At 47.6% G+C, this 24,078-nt stretch overlaps 1 protein-coding gene across 6 annotated transcripts in view; it reads left to right on the forward strand.

Moving 5' to 3' along the window:
* The first annotated feature begins 6,296 nt into the window (after positions 1–6,296).
* LOC148454020 (uncharacterized) overlaps positions 6,297–24,078 on the forward strand; it is a 954,022-nt gene continuing 936,240 nt past the window's right edge. Inside the window, exons 1-3 of one of the 6 annotated variants that reach the window (XM_088461342.1) lie at positions 6,297–6,385; positions 9,873–9,933; positions 19,007–19,113. In XM_088461342.1, the coding sequence (XP_088317468.1) occupies positions 9,910–9,933; positions 19,007–19,113 (131 nt within the window). In that variant the 5' untranslated portion in view covers positions 6,297–6,385; positions 9,873–9,909. Of the gene's footprint in view, positions 6,457–9,871; positions 9,957–19,006; positions 19,114–24,078 lie in introns of those variants that run through there. The other 5 variants (XM_088461343.1, XM_088461341.1, XM_088461344.1 and 2 more) reach the window with 5 other exon arrangements.

The raw sequence follows: 24,078 nt of genomic DNA on the forward strand, positions 1-24,078 counted from the left end.
TCTTTCAGAGCGTCCGGCTCTGAATCAGGGCCTTAGTTCCACCAAGGAAATGGTTGGTAGGGTACCAGAAGGGTACTGTGCCAGGGTTGTACAACCAGACACGTGTATTAGTGAAATGGGAAATTCTGAAATAGGATTATTTGCTAGAGAATTATGTTCGACGATAATGATGCATTCTATCCCTTATGTACTCCCAGATGATGTGTATTTTATATGTGGAAGGAAAGCGTATAAGTGGCTCTCTCCGAGTTCCGAAGGTTTAGGTTATTTGGGAAGGATACTTCCAGAGGTTATGACCCTTACACATGGTGAAATGCTTGGTATCCATAAAAACACACCATCTCCATATCTTCATACGCATTATGAACACTGTAACAATAAAAACATGATACCTGGTGACATACATGCAGCTACACATTTGATTAGTAAAACAACTGGTTTCTAAATTTTGGTAGCACTAGATCCCACCATAATCGCTCGGGGTACTTTAAATTTTAAATATATCCAAGGGCTTGTTAAATTTATAGATAATATCACCGAGATGTATGATGACACATTCAGGTATACCGGTAGGGAGTTACAAGCTTATAAGAAAGAACTTGTGCAACATAGGTTAGTGTTAAATTATTTAACAGCTGTCACTGGAGGGTACTGTGTGACTTTGGCCACCCAATTTGGTATCAAATGCTGCACGTATATCACAAATAACACTAGTGACCCCAAGGAGGTGATAGACCGGAAGATGGACGAAATTCTGCAGCTAAAATGGGAGTTTCTGAAGAACCATAATGCTTCAGTGGCTGAAGTAGAGAAGGTAGAAGAGTTGTTCTCGTGGTTGAACCCTGTGAGATGGTTCTCCGGCCTAGGAGAATGGGTCCAGGAACTGGTTGCTATTGTGGGTAAACTCCTGATCCTTATACTGATCGTCATCTTAGTAATTGGCTTATGTGTCAGGTGTGTTCCTATTGTATTGAAGTGCGGAAAATGTACCAGGGCGAACAGAGAAATCAAGATGATGGTGGTGAGCAATGATATTATGGATACCAAGGTCAAGGAAGAACTGCATTACAACCCTGAACAAGAATGTAACATCAGATGATGTATAGATTTAACCATGCATGAAATGTATTATTAAATGTTATTTTAAACATCCTAAATAATGTAAGTCCCTATCCCCTTTAAGACTTCCTTTATAGGATAGATGCATCCCCACATCTTTCCCATGATCTTCCAAGATCCACGGTGTGCGTATAAGGGTAGTTTTATGTCCCTCCCAGGGACACATTATTGATGGTATAATGACCACATTTTGCCTCCCATAATATAACATTAAATAATATTCCATAGTGTAAGACTAAAAATAAAAAGTAAGACCAGTGTGATAGTGTATTGTTTGCTATCAAGGGTGGACTGTCGGAAGCCGGATAGTTGGCTGAGACCTAAATTGTAAAAATAATATTTGCACAATGCCATCTGGTGTAGTCAGTATAATATTATTGTGCACGGCGCTATTTTAGCGTTGTGTACATTTGCCGTGTTACTGCACACTGTTAAAGTCTTTACATAATCATGAATACACATATATTTAAAGACTTTATATATTCAGTGCTGACAACCAAAGTCTTGAGGACATGTCTGGGACTAGTAATTGGAATACACAAAGATACTATGTTTACTTCGCATATAGAAACAGTATGTCTGTGGCAATTGCAGTATAACACAGACACTGATATGCTCAGAGAGTGTTCTGAATGTGGAGTTAGAAACAATTGTCAGACGTTTAGCTATCGTTAGAAATTGTAGGCCTTGTGTTCCATGCTGATGTGGTTAAAAGGGACTAACAATTGTATTCTGAATAAACATAGGAAAACCTTTTGTTAAAGTTATCAGACTTCTTGCCAAAGCTAATTCCAAAGGACAAACTCCATTGTCTGTCATTATTTTAGTTCAGACCAAAGTAATATTACTGTTTGACGTTATGTATGTGTATATATATATATTGGTATATATGTATATATACACTTAAACGATCACATGGGTATCTACAATGCGTGCACACATATATATACAGTTGCAATTATAAATAGAAACACACACAGCGCATGTTTTACACTGTAACACAAACCCTGCACACAGCGCACCTTTTACGCTGCATGTAGACACACAACACATACTTACATATAATCATAAATATACACACACTCATAAAAGGTTCCTGCACATTATGGTTTATATTAAAGTTATTAATAATGATGTAAAATTTATGTTTTGATATCTAAGGTTTAGTACATGATAAGCAGACCATGTTTGGTACAATTCTAAATCACTGTCTATTTGCAGAAATCTGGTTCCATCGGTAAGGAGATCGCAACATGCGTCTGCAAGTTATGGAGTATAGAGAATTAAGTGTTAGAATGTACTTTGTATGTAGTGTCTATTGATTAGTTAAAACACACACAAAGAGCCATTGGAGGGCTGAACTACCATTGTACAAACTGACCTATGACAGAAGAACCAATAAGAACCACCAATGGGATTATGCCAACTCGTTTCTATTGTATTGCCTACTCTCTGTAAGGGTATCTATTCAGGCGCTCTATTTCCAGTAGTCAGTCATCATATTCTTTCTTTTGACGGAGGCTTCACCTTTGATGCCGGAAATCTGGATCCAGAGTGCCTGCGTATGTATCGACTGTACCTTGTTTATGCATAATCTTTTGCGCTAATTGTATTCAGATCACAGCGTGTAACTAAATGCTTTTTATATGAATAATAACTTTTTGTGCTTTGGAACCACACTCAAAGTCTGGAAAGCAATTATTTCTTGTGCGACTTACAACGCTAAATAGCGACATTTAGGTATACAGATCATGAGGTATTCGTATTACAGTCTGAAAAAGTGCATAGTCCACGTAAATCATAGTCCTTAGAAATCATAGGTTACGCTATTGCTAGGGATATCCCTTCCACCTACAAGTAATCTATGATGCTATCTCTCATTATGTGAAGACCCCTGATGAAGGCCTCCGAATGCTCCAATAACTTGTAATGCAACTTCCTCCTCTAAACAGGCAGCACCTGCTCCTCTCTGGTGCTCCCTGCTCCTCTTTGGTGCTCCCTTGTCCTCTCTGGTGCTCCCTGCTCCTCTTTGGTGCTCCCTTGTCCTCTCTGGTGCTCCCTGCTCCTCTTTGGTGCTCCATGGTCCTCCCTGGTGCTCCCTGCTCCTCTTTGGTGCTCCCTGGTCCTCTCTGCTGCTCCCTGGTCCTCTCTGGTGCTCCCTGGTCCTCTCTGGTGCTCCCTGGTCCTCTCTGGTGCTCCCTGGTCCTCTCTGCTCCTCTCTGGTGCTCCCTGGTCCTCTCTGCTCCACTGTTTGAAAGAGGACGACAGCACAACCCACTTCTCTCCTAGAGACTAGGGAGCTTATTTACTACATGCTGTTCGTGTGGTATGAGGGGCAGTGTTTTTACTATCAGGCATAAACATGACAGAGGTGTCAGATTTTACAAACCGACACTTAGTAAATAAACCCCATGGCGCTACATGTCTACAGTATATTGCTTTTGGCTCTGTGTAAGTTTTCTCTCTCCTAGGTAAAGCAGAATTTTCTATGTGGTCATACACTATGCTGCATTAACTGACAGCCTTACCTGCTGGCAGGGCGCAAAGGACATAGGAGTCTGTGGGCCTGATTCAGCAAGGATCGCAATTGCAAAGCTGCACTAATAATGCAAATGCAGGTGTATGACACCCCCTACTGCATTTGCGATCCCAGCACTGCAACGGAGGTCACAGGCTGGGATCACCATCTTGTCCATCAGTAGTCAATGGTGGATGGCTTGTGAGTCCAGCAGACTGCATGCGTCCACGCAGTCTCTGGGCTGGCCACCCCTGTAAAACCGGGGCGGACACGCCCCATTTCCGGGAACGCTGGCCGACCCCCCCCCCTTAAATGCCTCTGCCTGTCAATCAGGCAGAGGCATTCAAGGGCTTGCGTGCGATAAAGCAAGATCCATTCTGCACACTCACAGAATGGGTCCTACGCACGCGTAGATTCCCAATAACCGTCTGAATTAGCCCTGTGTCCATACTCATATCTTGCTGCCTCAGCTATCCACCTCATGTAAACCATTTTGCAACATGCAAATATCCACAATAGGATATGGGTGGAAGCTCCCTTTTTGGGAATGTTTTCTCCCTACTTTCTATTCTGGATAGACCCTAAACAAAGACCACCTCTCCCACCTACTCTTTGCTTTACACGTGAGAGCAAGATGGACAGGATGACCCCACTGTTGTATAATCCAGCCTTCCCTCCGGACATGGACCCTAGAACTTGCTGTAGCTGGATGCACTACCATGTAAAGTTCCTCCCAGTTATTACCCACATGCTTCAGCGCCACTAATGTCTGTGACATGCCCCCTTCACATCATCATCTTCCCCACATGCCACCTTATGCCCCAAATGCACACAGTGTCTGCCCACCGAGAAGCATGCTATCCACATGCCCCCAGCATCTCCATGACATGCCCCATCTCCATGATTCCTCACATGCCCCCAGCATCTCCCTGACATGCCCCCCATATGCCCCCAGCATCTGACATGCCCCATCACCGATTCCTCACATTCCCCCAGCATCTCCCTGACATGCCTCCCATATGCCCCCAGCATCTGACATGCCCCATCTCCGATTCCTCACATGCCCCCAGCATCTCCCTGACATGCCACCCATATGCCACCCAGCAACTGAAATGCCCCATCAGATTCCTCACATGCCCCCAGCATCTCCCTGACATGCCCCCCATTTGCCCCAGCATCTCCATGATTCCTCACATGCCCCCAGCATCTCCATGATTCCTCACATACCCCCAGCATCTCCCTGACATGCCCCCCATATGCCCCCAGCAACTGACATGCCCCATCACAGATTCCTCACATGCCCCCAGCATCTCCCTGACATGCCCCCAGCATCTGACGTGCCCCATCACCAACAACATGCTTCACCACATGGCCTTAGGAAAACCCCATTTATATCATTATAGGGGGCGAGCCCACTCTCCGAGATGGCGGGCAGCCCCCAGGCTCTCCTTACACAGGTGAACAGATGCCGTGCGCATCTATTCACCTTCTGTACACCCGCTGCTATGCGGAGCACCGGTATGTGCTCTCTCCAAATTCCCCCCCCCCCACCGCGGGACACTGAGGCCCGCGGGTGGGACAGTCCCAGAAAAATGGGACTGTCCCGTTGAATGCAGGACAGTTTGGAGGTATGCATGTATGACACGCCTATCACATGTATGACACTCCTCTCAGATGTAGCAGTACATGCCTATCACATGTATGGCACTCCTCTCAGATGTAGCAGTACACGCCTCTCAGATGTAGCAGTACACGCCTATCACATGTATGACACACCACAGATTTAGCAGTACACGCCTATCACATGTATGGCACACCTCTCAGATGTAGCAGTACACGCCTATCACATGTATGGCACACCTCTCAGATGTAGCAGTACACGCCTATCACATGTATGACACACCTCTCAGATGTAGCAGTACACGCCTATCACATGTATGACACACCTCTCAGATGTAGCAGTACACGCCTATCAGATGTATGACACACCTCTCAGATGTAGCAGTACACGCCTATCACATGTAGCAGTACACGCCCACTTTACCGCCGCTCTTATAGGTGGTACTAACACAACCTCCCTGAAATGCTTTTTCAAAAGTAGGAAAGTATACCCCACAGACCCCCCAACATGACCCGTTCCATTAGGTACAAAATGCTCTGCTCCTGGACTTCCCTCTTAATTTATAATTGCAGCCACCTGTTTCATCAATTAACTAGATCAACACAGGTGTCTGCAATCATAAATTAGGTGGGAAGTCCAGGAGCAGAGCATTGTATACCTAATGGAACGGGTCATGTTGGAGGGTAGGTACCCCAGCTTCTCCCTGACACATCACCAGCTGCCTATCAGCGTCTTCCCAGTTCCCACTGTTTTGTATATAATATAATAGGACTAATGATGACGTCAGGGGTGTGTTGGGCGGGTCCGAGTCAATCCAAAGCACGCATTACTATGCCTGTCAATCAGAAGCTGATTGTCCAATCACAAAGCAGCATTTGGACCGCCCCCTCCTGCTGCCGGATGGGGAATCTTTACAGGAATCGTCCCGGTAAACACTGACGTGTAGCGAGTGGGCGTGGCAGCCTTTATATGTGGGCGGGGACAGAGCGGCAACAAATAGCCTATAGCAAAGTTTGAGTGACACAAAGAAAGTCCAATCAGCGATCAAACTCACTCACTCTCCTCCCCCCAAACAATAAGGAAACGAGAGACTGCTGCGGAGTGTGAAACTCCAGTACAGACAGAGTGTGAGACAGCTGCTGGGTATAAGAGAGTCTGCTGGGTACAGGGAGACTGCAGAGTGCCAGACAACTGCTGGGTATAGAGAGACTGCAGAGTGTGAGAGACAGCTGCTGTGTATAGAGAGTGGCTGCAGAGTATATGAGACAGCTGGGTATAAAGAGTGGATGCAGAGTATGAGAGACAGCTGGGTATAGAGAGTGGATGCAGAGTATGAGAGACAGCTGGGTGTAGAGAGTGGCTGCAGAGTATATGAGACAGCTGGGTATAGAGAGTGGATGCAGAGTATGAGAGACAGCTGGGTATAGAGAGTGGATGCAGAGTATGAGAGACAGCTGGGTGTAGAGAGTGGCTGCAGAGTATATGAGACAGCTGGGTATAGAGAGTGGATGCAGAGTATGAGAGACAGCTGGGTATAGAGAGTGGATGCAGAGTATGAGAGACAGCTGGGTATAGAGAGTGGATGCAGAGTATGAGAGACAGCTGGGTATAGAGAGTGGATGCAGAGTATGAGAGACAGCTGGGTGTAGAGAGTGGCTGCAGAGTATATGAGACAGCTGGGTATAGAGAGTGGATGCAGAGTATGAGAGACAGCTGGGTATAGAGAGTGGATGCAGAGTATGAGAGACAGCTGGGTGTAGAGAGTGGCTGCAGAGTATATGAGACAGCTGGGTATAAAGAGTGGCTGCAGAGTATATGAGACAGCTGGGTATAGAGAGTGGCTGCAGAGTATATGAGACAGCTGGGTATAGAGAGTGGCTGCAGAGTATATGAGACAGCTGGGTATAGAGAGTGGCTGCAGAGTATATGAGACAGCTGGGTATAGAGAGTGGCTGCAGAGTATATGAGACAGCTGGGTATAGAGAGTGGCTGCAGAGTATGAGAGACAGCTGGGTGTAGAGAGTGGCTGCAGAGTATATGAGACAGCTGGGTGTAGAGAGTGGCTGCAGAGTATATGAGACAGCTGGGTGTAGAGAGTGGCTGCAGAGTATATGAGACAGCTGGGTATAGAGAGTGGCTGCAGAGTATGAGAGACAGCTGGGTATAGAGAGTGGCTGCAGAGTATATGAGACAGCTGGGTATAGAGAGTGGCTGCAGAGTATATGAGACAGCTGGGTATAGAGAGTGGCTGCAGAGTATGAGAGACAGCTAGGTATAAAGAGTGGCTGCAGAGTATATAAGACAGCTGGGTATAAAGAGTGGCTGCAGAGTATATGAGACAGCTGGGTATAGAGAGTGGCTGCAGAGTATATGAGACAGCTGGGTATAGAGAGTGGCTGCAGAGTATATGAGACAGCTGGGTGTAGAGAGTGGCTGCAGAGTATATGAGACAGCTGGGTGTAGAGAGTGGATGCAGAGTATGAGAGACAGCAGGGTGTAGAGAGTGGCTGCAGAGTATATGAGACAGCTGGGTATAGAGAGTGGCTGCAGAGTATATGAGACAGCTGGGTGTAGAGAGTGGCTGCAGAGTATGAGAGACAGCAGGGTATAGAGAGTGGCTGCAGAGTATGAGAGACAGCTGGGTATAGAGAGTGGCTGCAGAGTATGAGAGACAGCTGGGTATAGAGAGTGGCTGCAGAGTATGAGAGACAGCTGGGTATAGAGAGTGGCTGCAGAGTATATGAGAGCTGGGTATAAAGAGTGGCTGCAGAGTATGAGAGACAGCTGGGTATAGAGAGTGGCTGCAGAGTATATGAGACAGCTGGGTATAGAGAGTGGATGCAGAGTATATGAGTCTGCTGGGTATAGAGAGTGGCTGCAGAGTATGAGAGACAGCTGGGTATAGAGAGTGGATGCAGAGTATATGAGACAGCTGGGTATAGAGAGTGGATGCAGAGTATATGAGACAGCTGGGTATAGAGAGTGGCTGCAGAGTATATGAGACAGCTGGGTATAGAGAGTGGCTGCAGAGTATGAGAGACAGCTGGGTATAGAGAGTGGCTGCAGAGTATATGAGACAGCTGGGTATAAAGAGTGGCTGCAGAGTATGAGAGACAGCTGGGTATAGAGAGTGGCTGCAGAGTATGAGAGACAGCTGGGTATAGAGAGTGGATGCAGAGTATGAGAGACAGCTGGGTGTAGAGAGTGGCTGCAGAGTATGAGAGACAGCTGGGTATAGAGAGTGGATGCAGAGTAAGAGACAGCTGGGTGTAGAGAGTGGCTGCAGAGTATGAGAGACAGCTGGATATAGAGAGTGGCTGCAGAGTATATGAGACAGCTGGGTATAGAGAGTGGCTGCAGAGTATGAGAGACAGCTGGGTATAGAGAGTGGCTGCAGAGTATATGAGACAGCTGGGTATAGAGAGTGGCTGCAGAGTATTATGTGAGAGAGCTGGGTACATAGAGAAAATGCAGTGTGTGAGAGACATCTGGTCATAGAGAGAGACTGCAGGGTATCAGAGAGGTAGCTGGTTATAGAAAGTCTATAGACATGTACTGCAGAGGTGTCAGGTGGTTGGGTATAGAGACTAGGTTATAGATACTGCAGTGACAGGCGGTTTGGTATAAAGAGAGATTGCAGAATATAAGAGACAGCTGGGTATAGAGAGTGACTGCAGAGTGAGAGACAGCTTGGTATGGAGAGTGACTGCAGAATATAAGAGACAGCTGGGTATAGAGAGTGACTGCAGAGTGAGAGATAGCTGGGTATGGAGAGTGACTGCAGAATATAAGAGACAGCTGGGTATGGAGAGTGACTGCTGAGTGAGAGATAGCTGGGTATAGAGAGCTACTGCAGAGTAATAGACAGCTGGGTATAGAGACTGCAGAGTGAGAGACAGCTGGATATAGAGTGACTGCAGAGACAGACAGCTAGGTATAGAGGGTGAGAGAGTGAGAGACAGCTGGGTATAGAGAGTGAGTGCAGAGTGTAAGAGGCTGTTGGGTATAGAGACTGCAGAGTATGAGAGAAACCTGGGTATAGAGAGTGACTGCAGAATATAAGAGACAGCTGGGTATAGAGAGTGACTGCAGAGTGAGAGATAGCTGGGTATGGAGAGTGACTGCAGAATATAAGAGACAGCTGGGTATGGAGAGTGACTGCTGAGTGAGAGGTAGCTGGGTATGGAGAGTGAGTGCAGAGTGTAAGAGGCTGTTGGGTATAGAGACTGCAGAGTATGAGAGAAACCTGGGTATAGAGAGACAGCTGGGTATAGAGAGTAACTGCAGAGTGAGCGACAGCTTGGTATAGAGTGATTGTAGAATATGAGAGTCTGCTGGGTAGAGAGAGAGAGAAGAGTGAGAGCTGGGCATAGAGAGCCCGCTGGGCATACTGAGTGCTGCAGAGTGAGAGACAGCTAGGCATAGAGTGCAGAGTGAGAAACCGCTGGGTAGAGAGAGAGAGAGCAGAGTGAGAGACAGCTGGGTGTAGAGAGTGTCTGCGGAGAGAGAGGCAGCTGGATATAGAGAGTGACTGCAGTATATGTGAGAGTGACAGTGGATGGTCTAGAATAAGAGACATCTGGAAGTAGAGACTGGTAAATCTCTTTTTTTCAGAAAGTGACCCACGGTACATCTACGTGCAGGTTTGGCGATGGAAGCATCTGCAGAACGTGGGGTGAGACAGCAGGGACTCGATAGGTGATGTCCCTATGCACTAAAGTTTAGTTCCCCTTGCACTGCTCATGATGGTGTCTAATTTTAATTGCAATAGAGTGATATTTTAGAAGTCTATCCGAATATCGCAGCCAGAGAGCCTGCAGTTGGCAGTGTCTCCTCACCCGTAATGAGATGGATCCCTGTGTGTGTGACCAGACTGAGCATCCAATGTACAAATCACTGAGTGATTAGGATATTCATGTTTCCTCCAGTCTTGTATTACATGGAGGACTTTTCTGCTAACACAGATGTCAGTGCATGAGATTTTCTTGAGATATAGCCAAGTGGTGCAGACTCTCCTGCTCACACTAGTGTCATAAAGTGACAGTGGTTGGATAATTTGGTACAGACTCACCTACTGACTCAGGTGCCAGTAGCAGAAGGTGGGGTGATATGGTGCAGACTCTCCTGCTCACACATAAAGTGACAGTGGTTGGATAATTTGGTGTAGACTCACCTACTGACTCAGGTGCCAGTAGCAGGAGGTGGGGTGATATGGTGCAGACTCTCCTGCTCACACTAGTGCCATAAAGTGACAGTGGTTGGATAATTTGGTACAGACTCACCTACTGACTCAGGTGCCAGTAGCAGAAGGTGGGGTGATATGGTGCAGACTCTCCTGCTCACATATAAAGTGACAGTGGTTGGACAATTTGGTACAGACTCACCTACTGACTCAGGTGTCAGTAGCAGGAGGTGGGGTGATAAGGTGCAGACTCTCCTGCTCACACTAGTGTCATAAAGTGACAGTGGTTGGATAATTTGGTACAGACTCACCTACTGACTCAGTTGCTAGTAGCAGAAGGTGGGGTGATATGGTGCAGACTCTCCTGCTCTCACTAGTGTCATAAAGTGATAGTGGTTGGATAATTTGGTGTAGACTCACCTACTGACTCAGTTGCCAGTAGCAGAAGGTGGGGTGATATGGTGCAGACTCTCCTGCTCACACTAGTGCCATAAAGTGCCAGTGGTTGGATAATTTGGTGTAGACTCACCTACTGACTCAGGTGCCAGTAGCAGGAGGTGGGGTGATATGGTGCAGACTCCCCTGCTCACACTAGTGTCATAAAGTGCCAGTGGTTGGATAATTTGGTGTAGACTCACCTACTGACTCAGGTGCCAGTAGCAGGAGGTGGGGTGATATGGTGCAGACTCTCCTGCTCACACATAAAGTGACAGTGGTTGGATAATTTGGTACAGACTCACCTACTGACTCAGGTGCCAGTAGCAGGAGGTGGGGTGATATGGTGCAGACTCTCCTGCTCACACTAGTGCCATAAAGTGATAGTGGTTGGATAATTTGGTACAGACTCACCTACTGACTCAGGTGCCAGTAGCAGGAGGTGGGGTGATATGGTGCAGACTCTCCTGCTCACACTAGTGTCATAAAGTGATAGTGGTTGGATAATTTGGTGTAGACTCACCTACTGACTCAGGTGCCAGTAGCAGGAGGTGGGGTGATATGGTGCAGACTCTCCTGCTCACACTAGTGCCATAAAGTGCCAGTGGTTGGATAATTTGGTGTAGACTCACCTACTGACTCAGGTGCCAGTAGCAGGAGGTGGGGTGATATGGTGCAGACTCTCCTGCTCACACATAAAGTGACAGTGGTTGGATAATTTGGTACAGACTCACCTACTGACTCAGGTGCCAGTAGCAGGAGGTGGGGTGATATGGTGCAGACTCTCCTGCTCACATATAAAGTGACAGTGGTTGGACAATTTGGTACAGACTCACCTACTGACTCAGTTGCCAGTAGCAGAAGGTGGGGTGATATGGTGCAGACTCTCCTGCTCACATATAAAGTGACAGTGGTTGGACAATTTGGTACAGACTCACCTACTGACTCAGTTGCCAGTAGCAGGAGGTGGGGTGATATGGTGCAGACTCTCCTGCTCACACATAAAGTGACAGTGGTTGGATAATTTGGTGCAGACTCACCTACTGACACAGGTGCCAGTAGCAGGAGGTGGGGTGATATGATGCATACTCTCCTGCTCACATATAAAGTGACAGTGGTTGGATAATTTGGTACAGACTCACCTACTGACTCAGTTGCCAATAGCAGAAGGTGGGGTGATATGGTGCAGACTCTCCTGCTCACATATAAAGTGACAGTGGTTGGACAATTTGGTACAGACTCACCTACTGACACAGGTGCCAGTAGCAGGAGGTGGGGTGATAAGGTGCAGTCTCTCCTGCTCAGACTAGTGTCATAAAGTGACAGTGTTTGGACACTTTGGTGTAGACCTGCCAATTGCAGAAGTTGGGACTATATTGAGTGGGCTCACCTGCTCACTGTCCGCAGGTGACAGCGGTGGTAAGTGGTGTAATGTGGTATGATTAGTCATCTGCTCACACAGATGTCAGTAAGTGATGGCACAAGAGCTTGCACAATGTTGTACGTACTCCCCGGCTCTTACAGGGGTCAGTAAGTGATGGCACAGTGTAATAACTCCCCTGCTCACACAGGGGTCAGTAAGTGATGGCACAGTGTAAGTACTCCCCTGCTCACACAGGGGTCAGTAAGTGATGGCACAGTGTAATAACTCCCCTGCTCACACAGGGGTCAGTAAGTGATGGCACAGTGTAAGTACTCCCCTGCTCACACAGGGGTCAGTAAGTGATGGCACAGTGTAAGTACTCCCCTGCTCACACAGGGGTCAGTAAGTGATGGCACAGTGTAAGTACTCCCCTGCTCACACAGGTGTCAGTAAGTGATGGCACAGTGTAAGTACTCCCCTGCTCACACAGGTGTCAGTAAGTGATGACACAATGTAAGTACTCCCCTGCTCACACAGGTGTCAGTAAGTGATGGCACAGTGTAAGTAACTCCCCTGCTCACACAGTGGTCAGTAAGTGATGGCACAGTGTAAGTAACTCCCCTGCTCACACAGGGGTCAGTAAGTGATGACACAATGTAAGTACTCCCCTGCTCACACAGGTGTCAGTAAGTGATGGCACAGTGTAAGTAACTCCCCTGCTCACACAGGTGTCAGTAAGTGATGGCACAGTGTAAGTACTCCCCTACTCACACAGGTGTCTGTAAGTGATGACACAATGTAAGTACTCCCCTGCTCACACAGGGGTCAGTAAGTGATGGCACAGTGTAAGTAGCTCCCCTGCTCACACAGGTGTCAGTAAGTGATGGCACAGTGTAAGTAGATCCCCTTCTCACACAGGTGTCAGTAAGTGATGGCACAGTGTAAGTACTCCCCTACTCACACAGGTGTCAATAAGTGATGGCACAGTGTAACTAACTCCCCTGCTCACACAGGGGTCAGTAAGTGATGACACAGTGTAAGTAACTCCCCTGCTCACACAGGTGTCAGTAAGTGATGGCACAGTGTAAGTACTCCCCTGCTCACACAGGGGTCAGTAAGTGATGACACAGTGTAAGTAACTCCCCTGCTCACACAGGTGTCAGTAAGTGATGGCACAGGGTAAGTAACTCCCCTGCTCACACAGGTGTCAGTAAGTGATGGCACAGTGTAATAACTCCCCTGCTCACACAGGGGTCAGTAAGTGATGGCACAGTGTAAGTACTCCCCTGCTCACACAGGTGTCAGTAAGTGATGGCACAGTGTAATAACTCCCCTGCTCACACAGGGGGTCAGTAAGTGATGGCACAGTGTAAGTAACTCCCCTGTTCACACAGGTGTCAGTAAGTGATGGCACAGTGTAAGTAACTCCCCTGCTCACACAGGTGTCAGTAAGTGATGGCACAGTGTAATAACTCCCCTGCTCACACAGGTGTCAGTAAGTGATGGCACAGTGTAAGTACTCCCCTACTCACACAGGTGTCAGTAAATGATGACACAATGTAAGTACTCCCCTGCTCACACAGGTGTCAGTAAGTGATGGCACAGTGTAAGTAACTCCCCTGCTCACACAGGTGTCAGTAAGTTATTATTATTATTATTATTATTATCCTTTATTTATATGGCGCCACAAGTGTTCCGCTTTGCCTTACATAGTACATAGAACTAATAGGTGAACAAGAAGCAAGTAAGTTACAGTGCAGGACAAGGACACGACTTATATACATTGCTGAAATAGTGATTAAAGCACTCACAATAAGCTGCCGGGAGTTGGCAGTCCCGTGTTAGGGGCCCTAATGGGGAGTAGAGAGTAGAAGAAAATGTAAAGAGAAGCACATGAGGGAAGAGGTCCCTGCTCGTGAGAGCTTACATTCAAAGGGGAGGGGCAGACAGACAGGCGTGACACAGAAGGGGAAGATAGAGAGGAAAGAGCATGAGGTGGGTTAGGATGAGTACTGGAAGGCCTTGATAAAGTAGTGGGTCTTGAGAGCCCGTTTGAAGATTTGTAGAGAGGTGGAGAGTCTGATGGGGAGAGGGAGAGCATTCCAAAGGTAGGGAGCAGCACGGGCAAAATCTCAGATGTGGGAGTGGGAGGAAGTAATCAGTTGGCAAGAGAGGCGGCATGCATTAGTTGAGCTAAGTGGACGGCAGGAGTGTGAAGGGAGAGAAGGTCAGAAATGTATGCGGGAGAGGATTTGGTGAGGGCTTTGTAGGCGAATGTAAGAACCTTGAATTGGCATCTGAAGGGGAAGGGGATCCAGTGTAGGGCTTGAAGGAGAGGGGAAGCAGATGTAGAACGTCTGGAGAGGAAGGTGAGCCGAGCAGCAGCATTGAGAACCGATTGTAGTGGAGAGAGGTGAGAGACTGGGAGGCCAGCTAGGAGAAGGTTACAGTAGTCCAATCTGGATATGACCAGTGAGTGGATGAGGGTTTTAGTGGCATCCTGGGTGAGGAAGGGTCTAATCCTGGAGATATTTTTTAGGTGAAAACGGCAGGACTGTGAGAGGTGCTGAATGTGCGGTTTAAAGGAGAGGGAGGAGTCTAATATAACTCCAAGACAGCGCACTTTGGGGCTAGAGGAGATAGTTGTGCCATCAATAGATAATGAAATTGTGGGAAGTGATGTAGTGGAAGAGGGTGGGAAGATGATCAGCTCAGTCTTAGACATGTTAAGTTTAAGAAAGCGCTGGGACATCCACGAAGAGACAGCAGAGAGACAGTTGGAGATACGGGAAAGGAGCGAGGGGGAGAGCTCAGGGGTGGAAAGATAAATTTGAGTATCATCTGCATAGAGATGATATTGGAGGTCAAAGGAGTTAATGAGTTCACCTAAAGAGGATGTATATAGGGAGAAAAGGAGAGGTCCAAGAACAGAACCTTGGGGAACTCCTACTGTTAGTGGAAGTGGAGGGGAAGAGGAGTCATGAGAGGACACTGCGAAGGAACGATCAGATAGGTAGGAGGAAAGCCAGGAGAGGGCAATGCCACGTAAACCGAGAGAGTAAAGGATTTGCAGGAGGAGAGGGTGGTCTACAGTGTCAAATGCAGCAGAGAGGTCAAGGAGAATGAGCAGAGAGTAGTGGCCCTTGGATTTGGCAGCAAGGAGGTCGTTGCTGACTTTTGTGAGGGCAGTTTCAGTGGAGTGGAGAGATCGGAAGCCAGATTGAAATGAGTCAAGGAGGGAGTGGGAGGAAAGGAAGGTGGTAAGGCGGTTGTAGACAATACGCTCAAGGAGTTTGGAAGCAAAAGGGAGAAGAGAGATGGGTCGATAGTTGGAAAGTATGTTCGGATCAAGGGTAGGTTTTTTAAGAATGGGGGAGACAAGAGCATGTTTGAATGCAGAAGGGGCAGTGCTAGATGATCGGGAGAGATTAAGGAAGTGAGCCAGATGGGAACAGTCAGAAGGAGACAGGTGGGAGAGGAGACGGGAAGGGATAGGGTCAAGAGGGGAGGTGGAAGGAGGGGAGGACCGGATGAGGGCCATGACTTCCTCTCCAGAAGCAGGGGAGAAGGATGTCAGAGTTGGTGAGACAGAAGGGGAGGGGTGGTAAGGGCAAGGAGGGGGAGGAGTGCTGAGGGTCTGATGGGATATGATGTCCTCACGTATGGAGTAAATTTTTGATGTAAAGTAGGTGGCAAAGTCGAGGGCAGAGAGAGAGGGGGGAAGGCGAGGAGGGGAAGGGCAGAGTAGGGAGTTGAAAGTGGCAAAGAGACGCCGGGGGTTTGAGGACTGGGAGGAGATGAGGTTCTTGAAATATGTTTGTTTGGAGAGAGACAGGGCAGCACTGTAGGAAGAGAGAATACATTTGAAATGGAGGAAGTCCGCCTTAGAGCGTGACTTTCTCCACTGACGCTCTGCAATTCTTGAACACTTTTGTTGGTATCTGGTGCATTTGGAATGCCAGGGTTGTGGTGTAGATCTGCGAGGGTGAGTGGTTATTGCTGGAGCAACAGAATCAAGAGCAGAAGTAAGGGAGGAATTGTACAGGGAAGTAGCTTGTTCAGGACAGGAGAGAGAAATGGTAGGGGAGAGAAGAGAGTCCAGCAGGGAGGAAAAAGCAACAGTGTCAATAGCCTCAATATTACGCTTAGTAATGGTAGCCTTAGGAGTTAAAGGAGGGGAAGGTGAGAGGGATAGGTTAAAAGAGAGAAGGTGATGGTCAGAGAGGGGGAATGGGCAATTGGAGTAATCAGAAATATCACAACGGTGAGTAAAGACCAGGTCAAGTGAGTGCCCACTCACATGGGAGGGTGATGAGGTCCATTGGGCGAGACCAAATGAAGAGGTGAGGGTAAGGAGTTTAGTTGCAGAGGATTATGTGGGAATGTCAATAGGAATATTAAAATCAATTAGGATAATGGAGGGAATATCTGAGCAGAGAAAGTGAGGGAGCCAGGAAGCGAAGTTGTCAAGGAATTTGGAGGGAGAACCAGGGGGACGGTAAATGACTGCTACTCTGAGGTTTACTGGTTGGAAGAGGCGTCTAGTATGAACCTCAAATGTGGGGAATGTGAAGGATGGTTCAGAGGGTATTAGCTGGTAGGAATCTGGTGGATAGAAGGAGCCCAACACCACCACCATGGTGACACCCAGGCCGGGGGGTGTAGGAGAAGGCAAGGCCCCCAGAGGATAGAGCAGTAGGAGAAGTGGTGTCAGAGGGTGAGATCCAAGTTTCAGTGATGGCTAGGAGATTCAGAGAGTTGGAGATGAAAAGGTCATGGGTGGGGACCAGTTTATTACAGACTGACCTGGCATTCCAGAGGGCATAGGATAGAGAGATAGCATTTGTGGGGGAGATGTAAATAAGATTATCCGGGTTGCTGTAATGTGGAGGTAAGATTAATTTGGGGGACCGATATGAATAGAGTTTAGTGATGGTGCGGGCACCTGAGCTAGAAAGGGAACCTGTAGGAGATGGGCAGGGAGGGAGATGTGGATGGCAGTGGGGTGAAGTGACGGGGAGAGGAGTGTAGGAGGAGGGTTTGGTGGTAGGGTAGTAGGACAGAGGGGGGTAGAACAGAAAGAAAGTGGAGTAATGGGAGAGGAGGGGAGAGTAGGCAGACAGGGGAGGGGGGAGAAGGGGAGGAGGAGGTGGAAGAAATAAGGGGGAAAGGATAAAGGTGGAAGCAGGGGGCAGAATAGAGGATTAGGTAGAGACTGAGTGAAGGAGGGAGTTGACGAAAACATTGTCATGGTGTTTATAAGTAGACAAGAGGAATGAAATTCGGAAATGTAAATGAGATATAAGTGCAAGAAATTTGTAGGAATGCAATTGAAAAAACAGTGATGTATCCAAAAACAGTATATCAATATGTATGCAGAATAACAAGATTGTTATAGGGAGGATTAAAAGTGGGGTTCTAATGTGTGCAGAATTTGAAAAATAATGCAGACTGTAAGCAGATAGAGGATGTGAGGCTAGGCAAGAGAGCTGAGATAGAGGTTGTGAGGCTAGGCAAGAGAGCTGAGATAGAGGACAGTGTTTCAAAGTTGATGGATGTAAACTGACATGGGAAAAGTACGATAATCATTGAATTGTATGCGAGAATCAGAAGGCCAGCATTATTAATAGCAATAGAAGTGTTCTTGCCGTGAGTGTAGAGGGAGTCCAGTTGTAGTCTGAGGGCCTGATTCAGAGCTGAACACTCTGACCAGAGCGCTCGCTCTGAATCAGGGCCCTCCTACCTTTTTTTGGAGCGTCCTCATGGACGCTCGCATAGCTGTGGGTTACCACCCACCGCTATAGCGAGCGTACATGATGATGGTCGCGATGGTCTTGACCATCGCGACCATCGGGCTTGCGACAGAGACCCTGCGGTAGGGTCTCGCTGCCGCAAGCCCTGGAGTGATTTTGGCTCTATCAGAGCCAAAATCACTCCCACTGACATCACTAGTTCCCATGGGAACGCCTCCGTCTGGCAGGCACGCCCCCGGCACGCCCACCAAAGGGGGCCTGCTGTCAATCAACATCGACAGCACGCCCCCTTTGGTGCGAGACCCGGAGCGATGGTGAGCCGGTCGCTCGCCGGGTCTCGCGCATGTGCACGACGGAGCTCCCTCCGTCGTGCGCATGCGCAGTGGGGAACATCGACCCGCTTGCGAGTGTCCTGCCACTCGCGAGCGGGTCTGAATGACCCCCTGAGTCCTTAGATTATTGAGGTTTGTTGCTTGATGGACCTTTTCTCCTTCTGTTTCTCCTCGGTTTAACGCAGGTCTAACGCTAGTTTTGCACTTAGAAACACTGCACGAGCCAAACTACTGACACTTAAACAGGGATGCAGGCAAGTGTGGACACTAATTAATTAAAACCCCTAATTGGCCAGCCAGAGAAAGCTAGCAATAAAAATGGCTTAAGTCAACAATGACCACATACCATACATCTAAGGCTACAAATAAATCAAGCATTCAATTTAGTCAATAGACTGAGAGAATCCTTAAAACAATTTAACTATTACAAATCATAAGGCATTATAAACAATAGCATAAGGATTCAGTAAAGAATAAGCTAGTTACCTATGATTGTAATTAATAAAGGAGGCACAGGAGGTGAAATACTTTGCAGTCACAGTCAACTTCAGTTACCTATGATTATAATTAATAAAGGATGACACAATGTAAGTAACTCCCCTGCTCACACAGGGGTCAGTAAGTGATGGGAAGGGTGATGTGCTAAGTGTCTGTTATAGTCACATTGTTCCCTCTTCTTACAGACAATTGGACAGCTCATTCTGACTCTGTATGAGATGGGCTTTGAGGAGTCGCAGGTCCAGGCTGCCCTTAGAGCAGGGTGTTTCATGGTTCAGGATGCTGCAGACTGGTAAGTCCTTGATGACTTATCTGTCTGATTCTTCCTCTGCAATAATACTGCTGCTTTGGCCTGTACTCTCCATTACAATAACCTCTCTGTTATAGAACCCTACCAAGCCGTCTCATACCACAGACACGCTAACTCTAATAATGTCCTACAACTTTCCACCTCTCTGTTATACCACAGACACACTAACTCTAATAGTGTCCTACAACTTCCCACCTCTCTGTTATAGAACCCTACCAAGCCTTCTCATACCACACACTAACTCTAATAATGTCCTACAACTTCCCACCTCTCTGTTATACCACAGACACACTAACTCTAATAGTGTCCTACAACTTCCCACCTCTCTGTTATAGAACCCTACCAAGCCTTCTCATACCACACACTAACTCTAATAATGTCCTACAACTTTCCACCTCTCTGTTATAGAACCCTACCAAGCCTTCTCATACCACAGACACACTAACTCTAATAGTGTCCTACAACTTCCCACCTGTTATAGAACCCTACTAAGCCTCCTCATACCACAGACACACTAACTCTAATAGTGTCCTACAACTTTCCACCTCTCTGTTATAGAACCCTACCAAGCCTTCTCATACCACAGACACACTAACTCTAATAGTGTCCTACAACTTTCCACCTCTCTGTTATAGAACCCTACCAAGCCTCCTCATACCACAGACACACTAACTCTAATAGTGTCCTACAACTTTCCACCTCTCTGTTATAGAACCCTACCAAGCCTTCTCATACCACAGACACACTAACTCTAATAGTGTCCTACAACTTTCCACCTCTCTGCCACAACTTCTCTTTCCCTGATACTGCTCTACTACTTCTTATCCAAACCCTAGAAATAGCATATGGTGAGGAGATTCCAGCTACTCTACACACTCCAAATCAACTTTGATGTCAACCATGGCGCAAAAAAGTAACACGATATATACAAAAACGTTTTTGTAAAGTAGAATGTCAATGGCATAAACCTCATGCTCCTGAAGACTTCCTGAAATTGTGCCAAATAGCCCCATTTATCACGCCACAGACTTTGCAACTTAGCTGCGCCAAAACATTAATCTTTAGTATCTATGGCCTGATTCAGAGTAGTACCCAATCCCAGAGAGACCTGAGAGACCTGCGCAGGATCTGTACTGCGCATATGCAGGTCGCCCTTTGCAAGATCTCTTGCAGTTCCCCGAAGCCGCAGCTTGATTGACAGGCTGCGGCCGTTGGGGGACGGGGAGTGGCCACTGTCAGCCTACATTCCAGAAAACAGAGGCCTGTTGCCCCCTGGTTTCTGGGAGTGCCGGGGTTCCTGGCCTTGGCTATGGAGCTATGAGGGACAATCTGAGTAACCTTAAGGTTACTGAGATGGCCAATAGTCCCATAGAAGATCCGATGCGGTTAGGAGACGTCTATTGAGTTGAGTAAAAAATGGCAAAATTGAGGGGAAAAAGTAAAAAGATGGGAATTGCGCCAGGCTTCTCGCACGACATAGCGGAAAAAGGATAGGAGTATGAGGACCCCGCTGTATGCTCCTGTGACCGGATGACCTTGCTTTGCCAAACACTGATAGAATAGAGGTTGGTTACTCATCCCTAAGTGGGCTTAGTTCACAACTCCTAGGGATAACCATTCACCGTCACTAACCACCTGGTCCTGACTCTTCCCACTGCTTGTACCACGGCACCTGTGACTACCTACCTCTGGGTATGTGTGGAAATGCTGCTGCAACACCTCCTGAATAGTGTTGGCTAATTGCCGCTGATCCCTCTCTATGGACCAGTCGGCACTGAGTTGCTGGCAAAGGGCTCAATCCAGAACAGCCAGAGAATGGAGTAACGTTTGGCGCTACTCTGGTAATCACAGGATACAAGCAGATTCAGGCGTCATAAGGCAGCTGTTATTGCTCAAATTCCTTTATAAAGATGACTCCTTTGCTGAGGTACTTATGACAATCACAGCATACAGATCTCACCAGAAGTACAATCCTCTCTGGATGCTCAGGATACACACTTTCATAGTCCTCGGGCAGGCAGGGCGCCTGTCAAAAAGTGGCACTTTAGCACACGAGTTCCATGGGTATACAATTGCTTTATCCCACCGTGGGATAAATGACCGGCGTCTATATCTAGACACCTGTCATTTCCCCGACGCCGGGAGACAGGCGCCCGGCATCCCGATTGAGCGGATGCCAGGTGCGCCGCGAGCGGACAGCCTGGGGGGGGGAGGGTTAGGTTTAGGGCACCCGGGGGGGACTTAGGGTTAGGCACCCCCCAGGGAGGGTTAGGTTAGGGGGAGGGAGGGTTACGGTTAGGCAACCCCTGGGTTTAGGCAGCAGGGAAGGGGGGGGTTAGGGTTAGGCACAGGGGGGGAGGTTAGGGTTAGGCACCCCTAAGGAGGGTTAGGGTTAGGGGGGGTTAGATTAGTAGATACTTACCTTACCACGATCGGGATTTCCAGCGCTGTCGGGCTCTCGCTGCCGGGCTCTGCTGTTTTGTCGGGCTGCGGCAGCCTGGATATCATACCGATTCCGTTCCATGTGCATGGCATCTGTTCACTCCACCGGTCATCGTTTCACTGGCTCTTTCCCCTCCGCGGGATACTGTGGCCGCATTTCAGCGCTTACAAATTAGGCAGACGCGTGGCCCGCTTCAACAGCCTAGGAGGAACATTGCTTTCAGGGCAACATCAGCCCTTAATATAGTAAGAGGACACAATACAGCAGGTTGTAACCCTGCCCTAAGACTAGTGTGTGTATATATATATATGTGTGTGTAAACCCCAAACTGCGCCACCCGAAACCCTGCTGTACATGTTACACAGAGACACGCGGGAGACCCCCTAGTGTGCATCTAATATACAGTACTTACACCCAATATCTGCTGTACATGTTACACAGGAGACCCCCTAGTGTGCATCTCATATACCTACCCCCAATACCTGCTATACATGTTACACAGGAGACCCCCTAGTGTGCATCTCATATACCTACCCCCAATACCTACTGTACATGTTACACAGGAGACCCCCTAGTGTGCATCTCATATACCTACCCCAATACCTACTGTACATGTTACACAGGAGACCCCCTAGTGTGCATCCCATATACCTACCCCCAATACCTGCTATACATGTTACACAGGAGACCCCCTAGTGTGCATCCCATATACCTACCCCCAATACCTGCTGTACATGTTACACAGGAGACCCCCTAGTGTGCATCTCATATACCTACCCCCAATACCTGCTATACATGTTACACAGGAGACCCCCTAGTGTGCATCTCATATACCTACCCCCAATACCTACTATACATGTTACACAGGAGACCCCCTAGTGTGCATCTCATATACCTACCCCCAATACCTGCTATACATGTTACACAGGAGACCCCCTAGTGTGCATCTTATATACCTACCCCCAATACCTGCTATACATGTTACACAGGAGACCCCCTAGTGTGCATCTCATATACCTACCCCCAATACCTGCTATACATGTTACACAGGAGACCCCCTAGTGTGCATCTTATACCTACCCCTAATACCTGCTATACATGTTACACAGGAGACCCCCTAGTGTGCATCTTATATACCTACCCCCAATACCTGCTATACATGTTACACAGGAGACCCCCTAGTGTGCATCTCATATACCTGCCCCTAATACCTGCTATACATGTTACACAGGAGACCCCCTAGTGTGCATATTATATACCTGCCCCTAATACCTGCTATACATGTTACACAGGAGACCCCATAGTGTGCATCTCATATACCTACCCCCAATACCTGCTATACATGTTACACAGGAGACCCCCTAGTGTGCATCTCATATACCTACCCCCAATACCTGCTATACATGTTACACAGGAGACCCCCTAGTGTGCATCTTATATACCTACCCCCAATACCTGCTGTACATGTTACACAGGAGACCCCCTAGTGTGCATCTCATATACCTACCCCCAATACCTACTATACATGTTACACAGGAGACCCCCTAGTGTGCATCTCATATACCTACCCCCAATACCTGCTATACATGTTACACAGGAGACCCCCTAGTGTGCATCTCATATACCTACCCCCAATACCTGCTATACATGTTACACAGGAGACCCCCTAGTGTGCATCTCATATACCTACCCCCAATACCTGCTATACATGTTACACAGGAGACCCCCTAGTGTGCATCCCATATACCTACCCCCAATACCTACTATACATGTTACACACAGGAGACCCCATAGCGTGCATCTCATATACCTACCCCCAATACCTGCTGTACATGTTACACACAGGAGACCCCATAGCGTGCATTTCAAAGAAAGTGTATTAAATTAACATATGGCCAACATCGACAGCCGCTCGCGAGAGGGCCTGAATCAGGCCCTTTGTTCTCTAATGATATGATGTCCCTTGAAATCCCAATGTGGAAAAGTCAGTACCAGCTGAATGATCATTGTGGGTAGAGATATATACAATGTAATATACCCGGCATATAGTGGAATAGGAAGATAACAGATCCACATGATATGTACATGCTGTAATAGAGGCACCGGTGTACCACAATACACAGGCTATTGCCGTAAGCTCCTACATTCATATCAATGTCCGTCAATTATTTCACACACAGAGATATATCCATAAGGCTTTACATGAGAATAATCTGCCACAGAGTTTTGCCTATGAAACAAGATTGGCAGTTCATCAGATATGGAGGATTAAGGGACGCTGACATGTTACACAGAGACACGCGGGAGACCCCCTAGTGTGCATCTTATATACAGTACTTACACCCAATATCTGCTGTACATGTTACACAGGAGACCCCCTAGTGTGCATCTCATATACCTACCCCCAATACCTGCTATACATGTTACACAGGAGACCCCCTAGTGTGCATATCATATACCTACCCCCAATACCTACTGTACATGTTACACAGGAGACCCCCTAG

The sequence above is a fragment of the Taudactylus pleione genome, unplaced genomic scaffold (genome assembly GCF_031769625.1).
Source record: "Taudactylus pleione unplaced genomic scaffold, aTauple2 ptg001039l, whole genome shotgun sequence".
Classification (NCBI taxonomy): domain Eukaryota; kingdom Metazoa; phylum Chordata; class Amphibia; order Anura; family Myobatrachidae; genus Taudactylus; species Taudactylus pleione.